At 35.4% G+C, this 15,259-nt stretch overlaps 3 protein-coding genes across 5 annotated transcripts in view; all 3 read left to right on the forward strand.

Moving 5' to 3' along the window:
- LOC142610252 (protein SHOOT GRAVITROPISM 6) overlaps positions 1-4,552 on the forward strand; it is a 28,354-nt gene extending 23,802 nt beyond the window's left edge. For all 3 annotated transcript variants that reach the window (XM_075782017.1, XM_075782018.1, XM_075782019.1), the window contains 8 exons: positions 374-487; positions 607-684; positions 1,098-1,196; positions 1,785-1,856; positions 1,956-2,041; positions 2,152-2,245; positions 3,876-3,983; positions 4,060-4,552. In XM_075782017.1, coding sequence (XP_075638132.1) covers positions 374-487; positions 607-684; positions 1,098-1,196; positions 1,785-1,856; positions 1,956-2,041; positions 2,152-2,245; positions 3,876-3,983; positions 4,060-4,224 — 816 coding nt within the window. In that variant the 3' untranslated portion in view covers positions 4,225-4,552. The remainder of the gene's footprint in view (positions 1-373; positions 488-606; positions 685-1,097; positions 1,197-1,784; positions 1,857-1,955; positions 2,042-2,151; positions 2,246-3,875; positions 3,984-4,059) is intronic.
- Positions 4,553-8,413: 3,861 nt separating this feature from the next.
- On the forward strand, positions 8,414-9,540 carry LOC142609680 (uncharacterized). Its single transcript, XM_075781334.1, has 2 exons — positions 8,414-8,865; positions 9,163-9,540. The coding sequence occupies exons 1-2, from the start codon at positions 8,449-8,451 to the stop codon at positions 9,331-9,333; spliced, it is 588 nt and encodes a 195-aa protein (XP_075637449.1). The 5' UTR covers positions 8,414-8,448; the 3' UTR covers positions 9,334-9,540.
- Positions 9,541-12,772: 3,232 nt separating this feature from the next.
- On the forward strand, positions 12,773-14,830 carry LOC142609883 (UDP-glycosyltransferase 73C25-like). Its single transcript, XM_075781609.1, has one exon. It carries the CDS (start codon positions 13,249-13,251, stop codon positions 14,761-14,763), a length of 1,515 nt encoding a protein of 504 aa, XP_075637724.1. The 5' UTR covers positions 12,773-13,248; the 3' UTR covers positions 14,764-14,830.
- The last annotated feature ends 429 nt before the right edge of the window (positions 14,831-15,259 follow it).

The following is a 15,259-nucleotide window of genomic DNA, read 5'->3' on the forward strand; positions in this document are numbered from 1 at the left end:
TGCAAATTTTCTGGCAGGCCCCACAGAATCATGGACGACCAAGTACACTCACATGCTTTTTCTAGGAACCATTTGTTTTGGCTCTGTTTGATATGAAAATGGGCGTATACAGATAACTTTTTATGATGTAAACTGTTTTGTATTGAGAGAAACAAAACCTTAAGAGAACTGTTGCATTAATTTGGTATTGAAATTTGGAAGATGCATTGTACAAGCTGAGTTCCATACTAAAAATTTGATGCATAAACAATAGCATATTGTTGGGTTTAGTCCATTATATTTTATAAAACTGGATTTGCATTTGTGTATATGTTTCTCATTTTCTTTCTTCCTAACTGTTAAGAAGTGACTTTTGCAAATTTTGCATTTCCAGATACCATCTATTGATATTCTACAGTATACAAGTCAAGTCTTAGGGGTAATATTAGCTTTACTTGAAGATCCAGATGAATCCGTTCAATTGACTGCAGTGTCATGCTTACTCATGGTGAATTCCCTTCTTTGTGTTTGTGTTTCATAAAATAATCTCGGTGATTACATGTTTATTTATCTTGTACACTGCTATCTTGATTAATTTGTTTTGCACTCCCTTTTGACATGTCTTAGATACTTGAGTCATCACCCAATGAAACAGCGGTGGAACCCATTTTGCTTAACCTTTCCGTACGGCTGCGCAATCTTCAAGTGCGTTCCTCTACTCTTTGGCATGTTTACTGAAATAAATTGTTGTTTTGGTTCTTGGTATCTCCATTGTTGTTGTCATATCATGATTATTTGATGATATGTTCATATAGACATGCAATTGAATAAAAACATTCTGTTGTAATTCTAGTTGAGAAACAAAGCAGCAAAGATGTCATCTTATATTGCAGATTTGCTTACTTTCACTGCTATAATCTCCCGGTTAATTGATAGGATGTAAATGTGCCTTTACTACTATTTAATATTGGGGTGTGGGGTAGGAGTAGGGATGGCAATGGGCCACGTATTTCTTGTTCCCACCCTGCCTAGAATTTGATACATGATTGCATCTTGCTTGGAATATGCTTATTACTATACAAAGATAAATAGAATCCTAATCTATATGTTGGGTACAGATGTGCATGAACATGAAGATGCGAGCCAATGCTTTTGCAGCATTTGGAGCATTGAGCAACTATGGATTTGGGGCACAACATGAGGCATTTGTTGAACAGGTCTTTTATTGAGTCTGATTTTACAAGCTAATTTATTTTATGTGTGCGTTGGAGCCGGATATTGTAAATCCTAGTGGAATGTGTGTTTTCACTGTTTTGTCTCATTGAACCCTTGATCCATATTGTTCTTTTGTAATGGGCAATTGCATATTTCCAATGATTGTAATTCATTTTTCTTTCCTCTTTCTTTTTTTTCTTTTTTTTTTTTAATTTTTAATTTTTAAAAGTTAAAAAAATGTTAAGTTAAATGTGAACTCATGTTTGGTCTTGATTCTCAAGACTTCTCCAGCCAGCCTGTTCTTATATAGATAGGAAAGGCCATTTGAACTAGAGCTTAACGATTGGTTTGAGCATAAAACATGTCTGCACAGGGTATTGTAAAAAATCACTATTATGAGTTTCTATTATCATTACCTTTACCTGTTGAACATATTTTTGGCAATTTCCTCATTGATCATATTTTGAATTACAAAGAACATTCTTTGTTTTTATTTTTCTACACTTTCTTACCTTGATGTCAATCATTTGTGGTGCATGGTGGATATAAACTTCAGATTTGGCATTTTTTTTCACCTTCATCATTCTCAGGTACATGCTACCATCCCTCGATTGGTTCTACATCTTCATGATGACAACATTAATGTTCGCCAGGCATGCCGGGTATTTTTTTTTTATTACTATTCTTCCTCATTTCTCTTGGCCTGAGGCCTGTTGGAGATTCTTAAACATAACTTACCTCTTTCTCTATCTCATTAACAGAGTACTCTTAAACGAATGTTCAATTTGATGGAAATGGAAAGATTGTCTGCTTTGTTCAATACACATTGTTTCAATTCTGATCACCGGTACGCAATACCTGATCCTAAAATGGTTGAGTTTTAAATAAAATATGAATACATCATTTAATGCTTCATTTTTATGGAAACATAGCATTATAGTTCCTCATCTATTTCAGAAGTGACTATGAGGACTTTGTCAGAGATCTATCAAAGCAACTTACTCAACATCTTCCCTCAAGAGTTGATACTTACATGGCATCAACAATACAGGTTCGCAGCTGAAATACCTCATATTAAATAGGAAGTAATACTGCCTTCGATTGTATGGTATTTGATTGTAACGTGATGTTAGCTCAAATTCATACGACCTCAGTCTTAGCTTGGGTTGGAAACAATTTAGTCCTCCTTCTCTTCTTGCTTCTCCCATATCTTATTTTAGATCCTGCAGCTTCATGTTGTTCTTAAAACACTTGACTCATTTTATTTTCAGTTGCTTAAACTTGAATTTCACCACTCTTTAGTGCAATCATTGTTATATATGCAGAGCACCCATGATCTTAGCTCACTCATCTTCTATTGATGTCACCTCTAGCTTTTCGTGAATGTACATGTTTCGGATATTATCTTCTTCTTCTTCTTCTTTTTTATTTTTTCATTAGACTTGGCATCTTAACTGTGGGGGTAAAATGGTTAAAAAATGTATTTGGGCCTTGGGCCTGATTTGGTGGTGCAAGCCTGTCTGAGCAGAACCTTCAAGGCCCACAATTCAACTCGTGCTAGAAAGATTGGTGTAGTTGTCCGAGGAGAGGCATCTCTTCGGTCAGGTCAGGTAAAGACCGTGTGACGTGTCGTGATGTATGAATAGAGAATTCTGGAAGGCCTGATGGGTAAAGATACGTTTCACATAGTTATAGAGAGGAAGAACGTATGAGAAATATTTAGGGAAAAGGCTGCTACCACCGCATTAAAGACCCTGCATCTACCTCCCTGACCGCATTAATGAGGAAATGACCCCTGAACAGTAATGTTCAGCCTTCCAGCTATTGTTTGAAGATACCAAGAAGGTGATGGATGTGACAAGTATCTAATAAGGTAATTTGTGATACACGTGGAGGATGGAGGGAAGAAGAAGAATGATATAAAAGGGAAAGAAAGGGCATTGGAAAGGGGGGACAGGAGAACAAAAAAGAAAAGAGAGAAAGAGAGTACTGTATACTTCACCTTCAATTTTAGTCTATTATTCAAAGAAAGAAGAGCAATATAAGACTTCCTCGGCTTACTTCCGAGGAGGATTTCTCACTATTTTCATCCTTTGATTGTGTGTGAAGTGGTAATCTAACTTTCCATCTGTAGTCCAATATCCATAAGACCTAGGTTTCAAGCTCACATTCTACAAATTTGATAGTACAAGGCCATTTGGGCCTGAGCCCATCAAGCGTTAGGGTCCGGGTACTACTGGTGCGCTTACATTAACATTTAGCCTTCCCATATTATGGATTTTAAATGCTTAGGATAAACATGACCAAAGAATATTTAATATTTAATATCTTACCTATAGCATACTCACACAAATATTCATTGATTGAACTTCATAATTCAGGCATGATTGCTAGCCTATCGCCTTCTTGTAATTTTTTTCCTTTTGGTTTAAGAAAATTGTGCTTTTTCTTTTTGTTGTTGCTTTCCTATTCTTTTTCTTCATTCCAATCATTTTGGTATATTATATATTAAAGGAAAAAAAAATGAAATCTAAGTTCATCAACTTTGAGATATAAGTTTATGCCGCTCGAACCAGGGAAAGTGCAAAACTAATTAACTTGTGGTTTTTTAGGGTTGTCTTACCTTTTGTTTAAATGTGAAGCATATGCATATCTGAGTTGTTCACATTTTGCTGTGGCAGGCTTTTGATGCACCTTGGCCAATAATTCAGGCAAATGCTATTTACTTCTCCAGTAGCATGCTATCTTTATCAGATGATCAGCACATTTTAGCTCGATATTATACCCAGGTATTCTCAGATGTAGGTACTAGCTGTTAGGTGTTATGATTGAACATATTTACAGAAATTGATTCCTTTCTTTCAGGTGTTTACAATATTGGTAGGGAAGTTGAGTCGCTCAACAGATGCAATTGTTAGAGCGACAAGCTCTTCTGCTTTGGGTTTGCTACTAAAATTCTCCAATCCACTCTCATGGAGAGTAGATAGCCTTGATCGCGTGGACTCAAGTCGAAGAGGTCAGGATGTGTAGTCTACTAAGAAGTAGCAATGTACAATGGAGGATGAAAATGATAGGCTTGACTTGCGAGCTCTGAGACCTGCACCATGTAGATAAAGCAGTGATTAATTTGTCTAATTCTTTATTGACCACAAGGCAAGCTCTGTAGTAATGTTCATAAAATGTACAATTGTATGCGATTTAAATTCATAGTGACCTTAAGTCGGGCGTGGGCGTATTTAGGTTTGTTGTATGTGTAACAATAGCGTTGTTATAAAGTTGCATAAGGTGTACACTGGGTGCTCCAAAATAATTTCACCTGCCTGTGATTGTGAGTTGTGATATTTTGTTTTATTTTTCATCTGTTGTATTTCTTTAATTTGATTAAATAAATTATTATTCATCGAAAAAAAAAAGAAAAAGAAAAAGAATGGACTGCAGTTTCTCAGGAATTTTAGATCACTTGATTAAATTTTTTATAGGACGTGTATTGGATTATTCAATTGTCCTCTTTGCAATCTTAGAAAGCTTTGCTCTCTTTCGTTCTTTACTCCTTTGTTTTCTATTCCAGCAAGATCCTCTCTAATTCTTCCTTCTTCTTTTTTTTCATTCAATAGTTGAGAGATTTGAATCAAGAATATAATCATTTTAAATGCTAAAAAGTATCGATTAATTAAGCTAGCTACAAGACTTTTGATAGATACTTTTCTATTTCAAATTTTCTTTATTTTGTTTATTTTACAATAAAATATAATCTGAATAATAAAATAAATCTATTTCGAATGAGGAGGGCCTATATAAAAAATATTTATGTAACCATTACTAATAATTTAGTTTATATTGCTGCCAACCAGCTTTAGGTTTGGGTGCTTAACCAGCTGATCAGCAATCCTTGCCCCCACAGCCTCTAGGCCAAGTGAAAGCAAACAACCAGTTCTTTTTTTCTTTTAGTTTTGGAATTCCAAGGGAAGACAGCACATAGCCATTTACTCTTCGTTCAACCTCAATTCAACTATTAAAGGTAGTTATTTCCAATCTAAAGTTAGCTGTAAAAAAAAATTACTTCAAATCCCTGAATTGGCTAAAGCTAGCAGCTTTAGCTACACTTTATTCCAAGTTCCAACCTTCGATTCTCCTCTATAGTCTAGGTTCATCAATATGAATCAATTGAACGAACTTCTAAACCTTCTGACGCTTTTGAAAACTTAATAAGAACTGCTCAGAAGCATTTGATTTTCTTTTTTTAACGTAGTAAGTAGACAGCACATAGCCATTTACTCTTCGTTCCACCTCAATTCAACTATTAAAGGTAGTTATTTCCAATCTAAAGTTAGCTATAAAAAAAAAATTACTTCAAATCCCTGAATTGGCTAAAGTTAGCAGCTTTAGCTACACTTTATTCCAAGTTCCAACCTTCGATTCTCCTCTATAGTCTAGGTTCATCAATATGAATCAATTGAACGAACTTCTAAACCTTCTTACGCTTTTGAAAACTTAATAAGAATTGCTCAGAAGCATTTGATTTTCTTTTTTTAACGTAGTAAGTAGAGAAAAACAATTCTTAATCATAGGTACCAAAAATAAAGCAACTAATCCAATAAACAGAGCTGCAATAGAGCTTTGTTAATAATAATGCATTTTATTACAACAGTTGTGTATTGAAAATAATTCAAAACACTTACAGCAGTAGCAGCAGTTACAAGATTACAACAAGATAAGCAACAAGGCTTGAAAACTAGGGATAGTTACAAGCTTTGTAGAAAACTAGGGATAGTTACAAGCTTTGTAGAAAATATTATAGTAGTGGAATTCTAAAGGAGAGGGATTCTAAAGGAAAACTCTACAGAGAATTCTTAGTAGTGAATTATGTGAGAAGTGAATTTTGATTTTCAAATAAAGGACAACCCCCTTTATATAGGTAAATAAAGTAGTAAATAGTGACTTTTTTCACTATTCTTATTAGGGTCTGTAAAGGACAGTAGGAGCAAATTCTGGAAACTTTATCAAAAGAATTGGCCTTATCAGGTTGGTTTTTGTGTTGAAAGTAGTTTGGCATTTTATGATGAAAGCGACAACAGTCCTTGGTGGAGAGCAGGTAGATTAATAGTCGAAACTTTTACCATGGGTGAATATTGTAGCAATTTTAGCCTTTGTGCAAGCTAGACAAATAGTGAGAGCTTCAATTAGGGCCTTTGTGTAGGCTAGACAAATAGTGAGAGCATCAATCAGGGCCTTTGTGTAGGCTAGACAAATAGTAAGAGCTATATATATATATATATATAATTCAAAGTAAATGATAATTGAAAGTAAGACGGTAGAACCAGCCAAGCAGTTATATCAAAATAATTCAAAGATATTGAAAACAGAAGTGTTTATTGAATGTACTTCATAACACTTACAGTAGTAGTAGCAGTTACAAGATTACAGTGATCAGTGATCAACACGATAAACAGTACAAGACTTGAAGCTAGTCCTGATTCTAGTTACAAGCTTTGTGGAAATAGTGAGATATTCTGATCTATGGGAAGTCCTAGAGAGTTCTAAGGGAAATCCTAGAAGAGAATTCCGAGTTTAACAATAAGGGACAACCCTCCTTATATAGGTAAATAAAACAGTGAATAGTAAAGGTGAACAGTGACTTTTTACTATTCATATCAGGACCGTGAGGGATAGCAGGCGCACAAAATGTAGAAGCAGTAGGTTGGCTTTGGAGCCGAAAGTAGCATGGCATGTTGTGCCAAAAGTAATACCAGTGGGAATATCAGCAATAATGAAAGCAGCAGGTAAATAACTTTAACTTTGGGAGAAAACTTTATCTTTGGGTGAAAAGTCAACAAAATGAGAAAGCTCTAGCAATGTTGGAGCGTAATATTGGTGCCAAAATGGTTTGGCACATTGAATCAGGGGAATCAACAGGTAATGAGCCATCCTTTATATATATAGGATGCAATAGAACAAATTAAAGAGTAAAGAATAGGAACAAGGCGGGTACTAGACACCACCACATTATCCATTACAACAGAACCCTTAATAGAGCCTAGGGGATCTAGAAAAATAACAAAATACAAAGATAAGGATTTGCCCAAGCTGACAAGAGCATTAGCACTTCTGTTAGCTTCTTTGAAGGCATGCTTGATTTGAGTATTAGGAAAGCTCCGCAAGAGACGTGCAATTATCGACTAGAGGAATCAACTTTGGATAAATGCTCCCGAAGCAAGCTAAGAAGGACACCATATGTATACTATCAAGTTAATATCACTAGTTGTAGACCTATCCAATGCACCCCCCCCAAAAAAAAAAAAAAAATTGCCAATTTAATTTTTTTTTAAGTGAAAAATGAAAATAGTAGATGAAACGTATAAATGTTAGTTCCAAACTTTTCTTATAATGATGTAATTATTTTCTAACAAATTATAGTTGATACAGTATATTAGATTTCTTAAATTAAGCTATATTTATATTTGTTATTTTAAATTTTGTAAGTTTTTTCCTTTTTATTTTTTTGAAGGAACTTTGATACATTTTCCATTCAATTTTTATATAATGTGGAATATTTTGCAAATAATGTAATGTGTGGTTGGAATTTGTTTCCAGTACTCCTTACAAATAATTTATTCTCTATATGTCTTGAATGACTTAAAACGATTCATTCTCTATATGTCTTGAATGGCTTAATAACTTAAGAAAATTTTAATTTTGTATCTTATACTTCCTATTGCAAATGGAATTCACAAAAGCCAAGTCTTCAATTTATGGTGAAAAATATTAAATACGAAATAAAAGGAAAAAAATATGTAAAGTAATTTATAGCATCCTTTTGTTAAAGACTTTAAGAGTGTGAAATTTTAACTTTGAAATTTTGATATTGCAACTAGGAGTCTAGGACTTTATAATTTACATAGGCACTTTCTTCTACTCTTAGATAGAGAGAGAGAGAGAGAGATGTGGACCCAAATGAACTGAAATGTTACGCTAACGTAACTAAATAAGAGTATAATAACAATAAATACTGAATTAATATAGATATCACAAGCTTAAGAACCATTTCTTTTCTTAGAGCCCAATAATCTGCTCAATATGTTGGCCTGATTGGTATTAAGCCCAAACCACATTAATGGAGTTTAGCCTATTTGTCTCCAACTTTAGAAGCTGAATAAGCTATTGGGCTTAAGAGGTTGGAACCAGCCCAACTCAATCTCAATGAACGGTAAAAACTCTGGACTCTCTCTCTTTTTCTTCACTCGTTCAACGTCTACAATGGCCACTTCTGGCTCCTTGTACCGCAAAACCACCCAATTCTCCCAAACCCTTATTCGCACCTTCTCTACCACCCCCAAACCCTCGCATCACAACCACCACCAACAGAGCCACGAGTTCCTCGAGTCCCATTCCTATGTCGGTAGCTGGTGGCACTCCGATCCGCCACGGGACCCCAAGGCCGCCGAGCGCAGGCTCGCTATGCTCCGCCGCGACTACGCCAAACAGGTCAAGCTTGTCCGCAAGGAGTACATTCGCGAGGTCGAGCTCATGCGCCTCGAGCAGCAGCGCAAGGACGAGGCCAGGAGAGAGGCACTTCGGTTAGCCAATGAGGAAAAGAAAAAGCTCAAAGCCGAGGCCGCTAAGCTCCGAGCTCATGAGCGCGAGCTCGCCGAGAAAGAGTTCCGCCAAACTCTAGTACGTTTTCTCCTCTCTCTCTCTCTCTCACTGTTTTTCTCTTAAATTCTTTATTTTTGAATAGTTGATTTCATGTTTGGTTGCTAAGGAAATGTTGGAAAATGTGGGGGATGTGAGGGTCTTAAGTTTTAATTTTGTTGTGATTTATGTTTGGTTGCTGAGAAAATGTGGGAGAAATTTTTTTGAATAAGTTTAATTGTAGGTCTGTTCATAAGTTGGGACAGAAGTTTACGAAAAAATTTTCAGTTACCATTTTGGACTTTGGAGTCTTTACAAGTGTTAATTGTACAAATGCAGTTGAAGGAAAGAGCTGAGAAGCTTGAGAATTGGAGGATGAAAGAAACAAAGAGGGAAGAGAAGAAGAAAGAGAAGAAAGAGTTGCTACACCGGAAGAGTTCCTTGTGGATCGATGAATCTGAATTGGAAAAGAAGATACTCGAGGCTATTGTTGATACTACACCTCTCTGATTCTTTCGCTTTCGTTTTATATCTTTTAGTTGGAATAATCTTTAAGAAGATTTTGACGCCTCAAAGCATTTTTCGTGCTAGAATATGTAACTTAGTCATGTTTTGTGTATTGGTGTTTGTCAATGTAGCCTTTTTAATTTGCAGCTTTGTTTGAATGGTTTATAAAAAAAACTTAAGAGATTGAATGGATTTCATTTTGAGCTTTCAGTATGTGAGCGCATACACTTGGTAGCTTTTATGCAAATATAACTGATCCCTTCGTACTGATTTAATTTTTACTGAAAGATTTAAGAACAGTGGGGCTTATATGCTAACAGATTATGTGAGATTTCATATATACCTTTTCTATTTATCAAAATTATAAAATTTAGTGGACAGGATGGGAGAAGTCGGGCAGAGCAGCTACTGCATATGTTGAGACAAATTGATCAGTATGTTTCTTCACCTGGGGTGTATAATAGGAGGCGAGGTTGTCTTGCTGTGTATTAGATGCTTCTTAAGTTATGAATGGTTTGCATCAGTGGATATTGTGCGGCGGGCTGCCATGGAAGTTGCATGCATAGCAAGCAAGTTGACTGTACTGTGCATGGGAATTTTTCCAACTTACCATGTAAAATTTCTTTCCAAGAGAGCTTCCCTATTATTTGCATGATACTTTAGCGAGGGAGCAGTTGGCAACTCCGATTCTGATAGTAAGCATCTCTTGTCCATGATTAGTGTAAATTATGCATAATTTTCTATATGTCAAAACAAATGTGCAAATTGAGGTGTGCACTATTCTTAAGAACCAAAAAGAAATGGAAAGGGAGCCTCTAGAGGCCTTTTATTGTTCTTGCTTTGTCTTTGAACCTATTGGATTTTCTCTTTGTAAATGTAAAAAATGTCCTGTTCTTTGTAAGAGCTGCAAAGTTAGTCAAATGACTCAAATTACACAGCACATGGCATTTACATTATATACCTATAAAAATAAATGCTATGCTGTACTCTTTGCAGTTTAAATTTGTACCTTACTGACTAATTGTATTACACCATATGTTTTATCAAAAGGGTTTAAACTTATTGGAAAGATGAACATATTCTTTCTTTTGATAATTAACCTTGTGAAGATAATGGTAATATTGTGATGTTGATTATGCAGGTTGTCTATCATTAATGCTGTGGAGAATGGTTCATCATTTCCTTCAAAAAGAAGGGACCAAATGCTTAGAGGCCCGAGATGACAATAAAGGCTTTGTTAATTCTAATCTTGAACTTCTTGACATTCACGTATATTACTTATTTTCTCAAAAATTTTATCCAAAAAAATATGTACTTATCAAATCATTATGTCTTGGTCTAAAGCTACCAGTTCTGGATTACTTTTGTTCTAACTCTTTTGACTTTTCCACTTTAAGGATGCTTATGTTGGCCCTTGCTTTAAGCGCCTGCACTACCTTGGTTTCTGTGGAGCCAAAGGTAACGGTTGAAGCAAGAAATCATGTGATGAAGGTGTAATTTTTTGTTAAATTGGATTATGCATTACTAACAATGGGAATTTTATTCTAAAAATTTTGTTTTTTAATTCATATATCTTTTGACAAATTTGACCGGCAATCCTTGGGTTCTTTGCTTTACCAAATGGTCTGGTAAATGTTGTCAATCTCCTTATTGACAACCTTGTTACTCTCTTATTTGCAATTCTTCTGTCTTCTCACCTGATATTCTATAATCAAAGGTCTTTGCTTTTCTGACTTGCTTATTACATTGAAGCATTAATGTTTCTTCGTCTCTAGAAGTTTTGGTAAAAAGAAATGCATTCTATTAAGTGATGACATATTTTGCTTTTGCTGTCACATTCGTCTAATATCTGAATAGAGTATTTTCATAGAAATAATATTCAGTTCCATTTTTTGAATTCTATATTTTTAATGAATTTTAAAATTTTAATTGGAAGTGTATTATTGAATTGTTCAAGGTTGCTTTTCTTGAATAAGGAGTACTAATTCTGTGGAATCTCTCCCAGTTGCTGAAGTTTCTTAACCATAAGTGTGTAATGTGTCACTTCTTGCATACTAATGCTTTTTTTTTTTTTTTCATACTAATGCTTTTGAGCTTGAACACTATGGCTGTTTCATAGGTCTTTCAGCATGTGTACGCATGTACCTGGTAACTTTTATTAACATATAGATGGTCCCTTCATACTGATCTAATTTTTACTGAAAGAGTGAAGAACAGTGGGGCTTATAATACAATCCATTTGCACAAAACTATGTATATAACTCTGTCTGATTGTGTACGTGTTAATAGATTTTTCATGTAAGTTCTCGTATATACCTCTTGTAATTATCAAAATTATAAGACTTAGTGGAGAGGATGGGAGAAGTCAGGCAGAGCAGCTATTGCATATGCTGATTCTTTCTTCACCTGTGGATTATCAGAGAAAAGGTTATTGTCATGCTGTGTATGAGATGCTTCTCATGTTTTGGATGGTTTGAAGCAGTGGATATCGCTTCCCAATTAATAGTTTCTTTCACTATCTTCTGCTTCTTCTTTTTTTTTTTTTTTTTTAAATTCTATTTAACTTTGTACTGCCTAGTCGTGGAGCATTGTCATGTATCTTCCACATTGTGCAGAAACTAATTCTGAACATAGAAACGTTTCTGCTCAGGTAAGTGATTGGCAGGCAGCTTTAAGTTGGTTCTCAGTACTAGTTTATTGACAGTCATTTATATGTGCAAATGTATAATCTGTACAACTATACTTCCTGATTTTCTCTAACATCTGGTAGAAAATGTCATAAACTTTTGTTTGGGTAGATCCTTGATCAACTCTTCAGCATATCTCATTTATTGAAAAACTCTTCAGCAACTCTCTCACTTCCAAGGCCTGCAGCTTGTAAATTTTCTATGGAAATAGAATTTTCCTATGATGCTTTGTCCTCCTTGAGGCTGTATAGCCTTCTTGTGGAGTGTAAGTTTGTCTGGCATCTCTTTGTATTATTTTTATGAGATTAAATTCTGTAAGGATGTGGTGTTAAATCTATGTTTTACCGTTCCAATCTCAATATACCACATCATCTCATCACATATTTAAAAATAAGCATAATCACACCCAATTTATACTAATACCCATATATAAATCCGACCAAATTGCGAATTTATTGAGATGTTATTTTTTATTTTTATTTTTATTTTTGAGAATTATTGAGATGTTATTAGGTATGCTAAGATATATTGGATTTTAAATAAAATATTGATGTGACAATCTTTTATTGAATGGTGTAAAACATGAGTTTTACACTCTATTCTTACCAAATTCGAACTTCATTTTTATTGGTTACCCATTTTTCTCTTCTGAAGCTGTGGAAGTAAAAATGTGAAACAAGTATGATATTTTTGGTTTTTCTTTGTGCATAATTAGGATGCATCTCCAGAAGAATTCAACAGAGTTATTTCCTCTCTGTAATTTGTTGACAATGGATGAGGTAACTTTAAAAAAATAATTTATCAAATGATCAGAGGGAAGTGAAGGAAACTTGTGGATGAAATGCATCCGGATTAGTGTGAATAATTCATATTTTTCCTCGTGTGGAATAGCTCCAAAAGGAAAGAGGGCGATGTGAAGAGAAAGAAAGCCTGCAGAAGTAAAATTGTATCCACAGAATGACAGCCCGGATTAGTGTGAATAATTCATATTTGTCCTCGTGTGGAATAGCTCCAAAAGGAAAGAGGGCGATGTGAAGAGAAAGAAAGCCTGCAGAAGTAAAATTTTATCCACAGAATGACAGCCCGCAGAAGTAAACTGTATCCACAAAATTGTAAGTTCTATCTCTAACCTCATCATCTCCGAATGAGCCAGAATGCTTATGTAGGCTCTTACATCATAAGCAGGTGCCATGTCTTTTGTCATATTTAAAAGAAACTAGGAGCCTAGTTTATGGAACAAACTCTCAGTCTATCCCCCCCAATTGCCATGGCTTCCCAAGCCCACCAGATTCACTTTGTCTTGTTTCCTTTAATGGCCCAAGGCCACATGATCCCCATGATGGACGTTGCTAGACTGTTAGCTCAACAAGGTGTGATAATCACTGTAATCACAACCCCACATAATGCATCCCGTTTCAAAGCGATTCTTGCTCGTGCTGTTGACTCTGGGCTCCAAATCAACGTAATTCAACTTGAGTTTCCAAGTGATGAAGCAGGATTACCAGAAGGGTGTGAGAATATCGACATGTTGCCTTCACCAGACCTGATCTTTAATTTCTTCACTGCAACTAGCATGCTACAACAGCCAGTTGAGAAATTGTTTGAAAAGTTGACACCTCGGCCAAGATGCATCATCTCTGACATGACTTTGCCATGGACAGTGAATCTTGCAAGCAAGTTTCATATTCCAAGGATTTCTTTCCATGGAACGTGTTGCTTCTGTCTCTTTTGCTTGCGTAGTTTGCACATTTCCAAGCTTCTTGAGAGTATATCCTCTGAAACTGAGTACTTTGTTGTACCTGGCTTGCCTGACCAGATTGAAATTAAGGTAACAAAAGCCCAATTACCGGGAGCCCTCGTTACAAGTCTGAAAGATTTTAACGTACAAATGATGGAAGCTGAAATGGCATCCTATGGGATAATTATGAATACATTTGAAGAGCTGGAGCCTTGGTATATCAAAGAGTACAAGAAGGCAAGAATGGACAAAGTTTGGTGTGTTGGCCCTGTCTCACTATGCAACAAAAACGACTTGGATAAGGCTCAGAGAGGGAACAAGGCCTCAATTGATGAGCACCAGTGCATGAAATGGCTTGATTCAAGGGAACCAAACTCTGTAGTCTATGCTTGCCTTGGAAGCCTTTGCAATCTAATATCTTCCCAATTGATAGAGCTTGGGTTGGCCTTAGAAGCATCAAAAAGACCATTCATTTGGGTTATAAAGGGGGGAGATAAGTTGCAAGAATTGGAAAATTGGATTGCAGAAGACCAATTTGAGGAAAGGATCAAAGGAAGAGGCCTTATTATTCGAGGTTGGGCTCCGCAAGTACTTATATTGTCACATCCTGCTATTGGAGGGTTCCTAACACATTGTGGTTGGAATTCAACTTTAGAGGGGATATGTGCAGGCATTCAAATGCTTACTTGGCCCTTATTTGCAGACCAATTTTTGAATGAGAAACTTGTTGTACAAGTACTAAAAATTGGTTTTAGGATTGGGGTTGAGGATCCTTTGAAGTGGGGGGAGGAGGAGGAGATTGGTGTGTTGGCGAAAAAGGAAGACATTAAGATGGCCATAGATAGGCTGATGGATGAAGGAGAGGAAAGAGAAGCAAGACAAAAAAGAGCCAAAGAGCTCAGTCAGATGGCAAAGGGAGCTTTGGAAGAAGGGGGGTCTTCTGATGTCAACATAAAACTTCTAATCCAACATATCATGGAACAAGCAAGTGGTGGAAATCCAAACTAATGTATCAATGTAAAACTCGGAGGGATTTTCTTCATTTCATTTTAAACTGCTTTTTGCTGTCCGTTATATTACCAAGTTTTGTGACTTACGTATCACAACTAGCACATCCCAGTCTCAGAGGATATTCCTAGTAGTCTATCACTGACAGTGACTTCATAGTTGGTATTTGCTATGAGGTTGGAAAGAAACTCCTTTATGCATATCCGAAATATACATTATAAGCGTCATATGAGGAAACTTATACATCATAGTTGGTATCTAAATTTTCTTCCATATTTTTTATGCTTACAAAATTTCGAGAAAATTATAAATCAATAGCTATGTCATTAATAAATTGTTTAAATTGCAAATTTTTATAATTTAAAATTGTGCATAAAATATAAGTTTAAAGATCATATAGTAGGTAATATTTGATTAGCACAAAATTTGACATGTGTATTAAGAGCATAAAGAATATGTAATCCAACTATTACATTTTCAAAATATGTAGTAATGC

The sequence above is a fragment of the Castanea sativa genome, chromosome 9, assembly GCF_040712315.1.
Source record: "Castanea sativa cultivar Marrone di Chiusa Pesio chromosome 9, ASM4071231v1".
Lineage (NCBI taxonomy): Eukaryota > Viridiplantae > Streptophyta > Magnoliopsida > Fagales > Fagaceae > Castanea > Castanea sativa.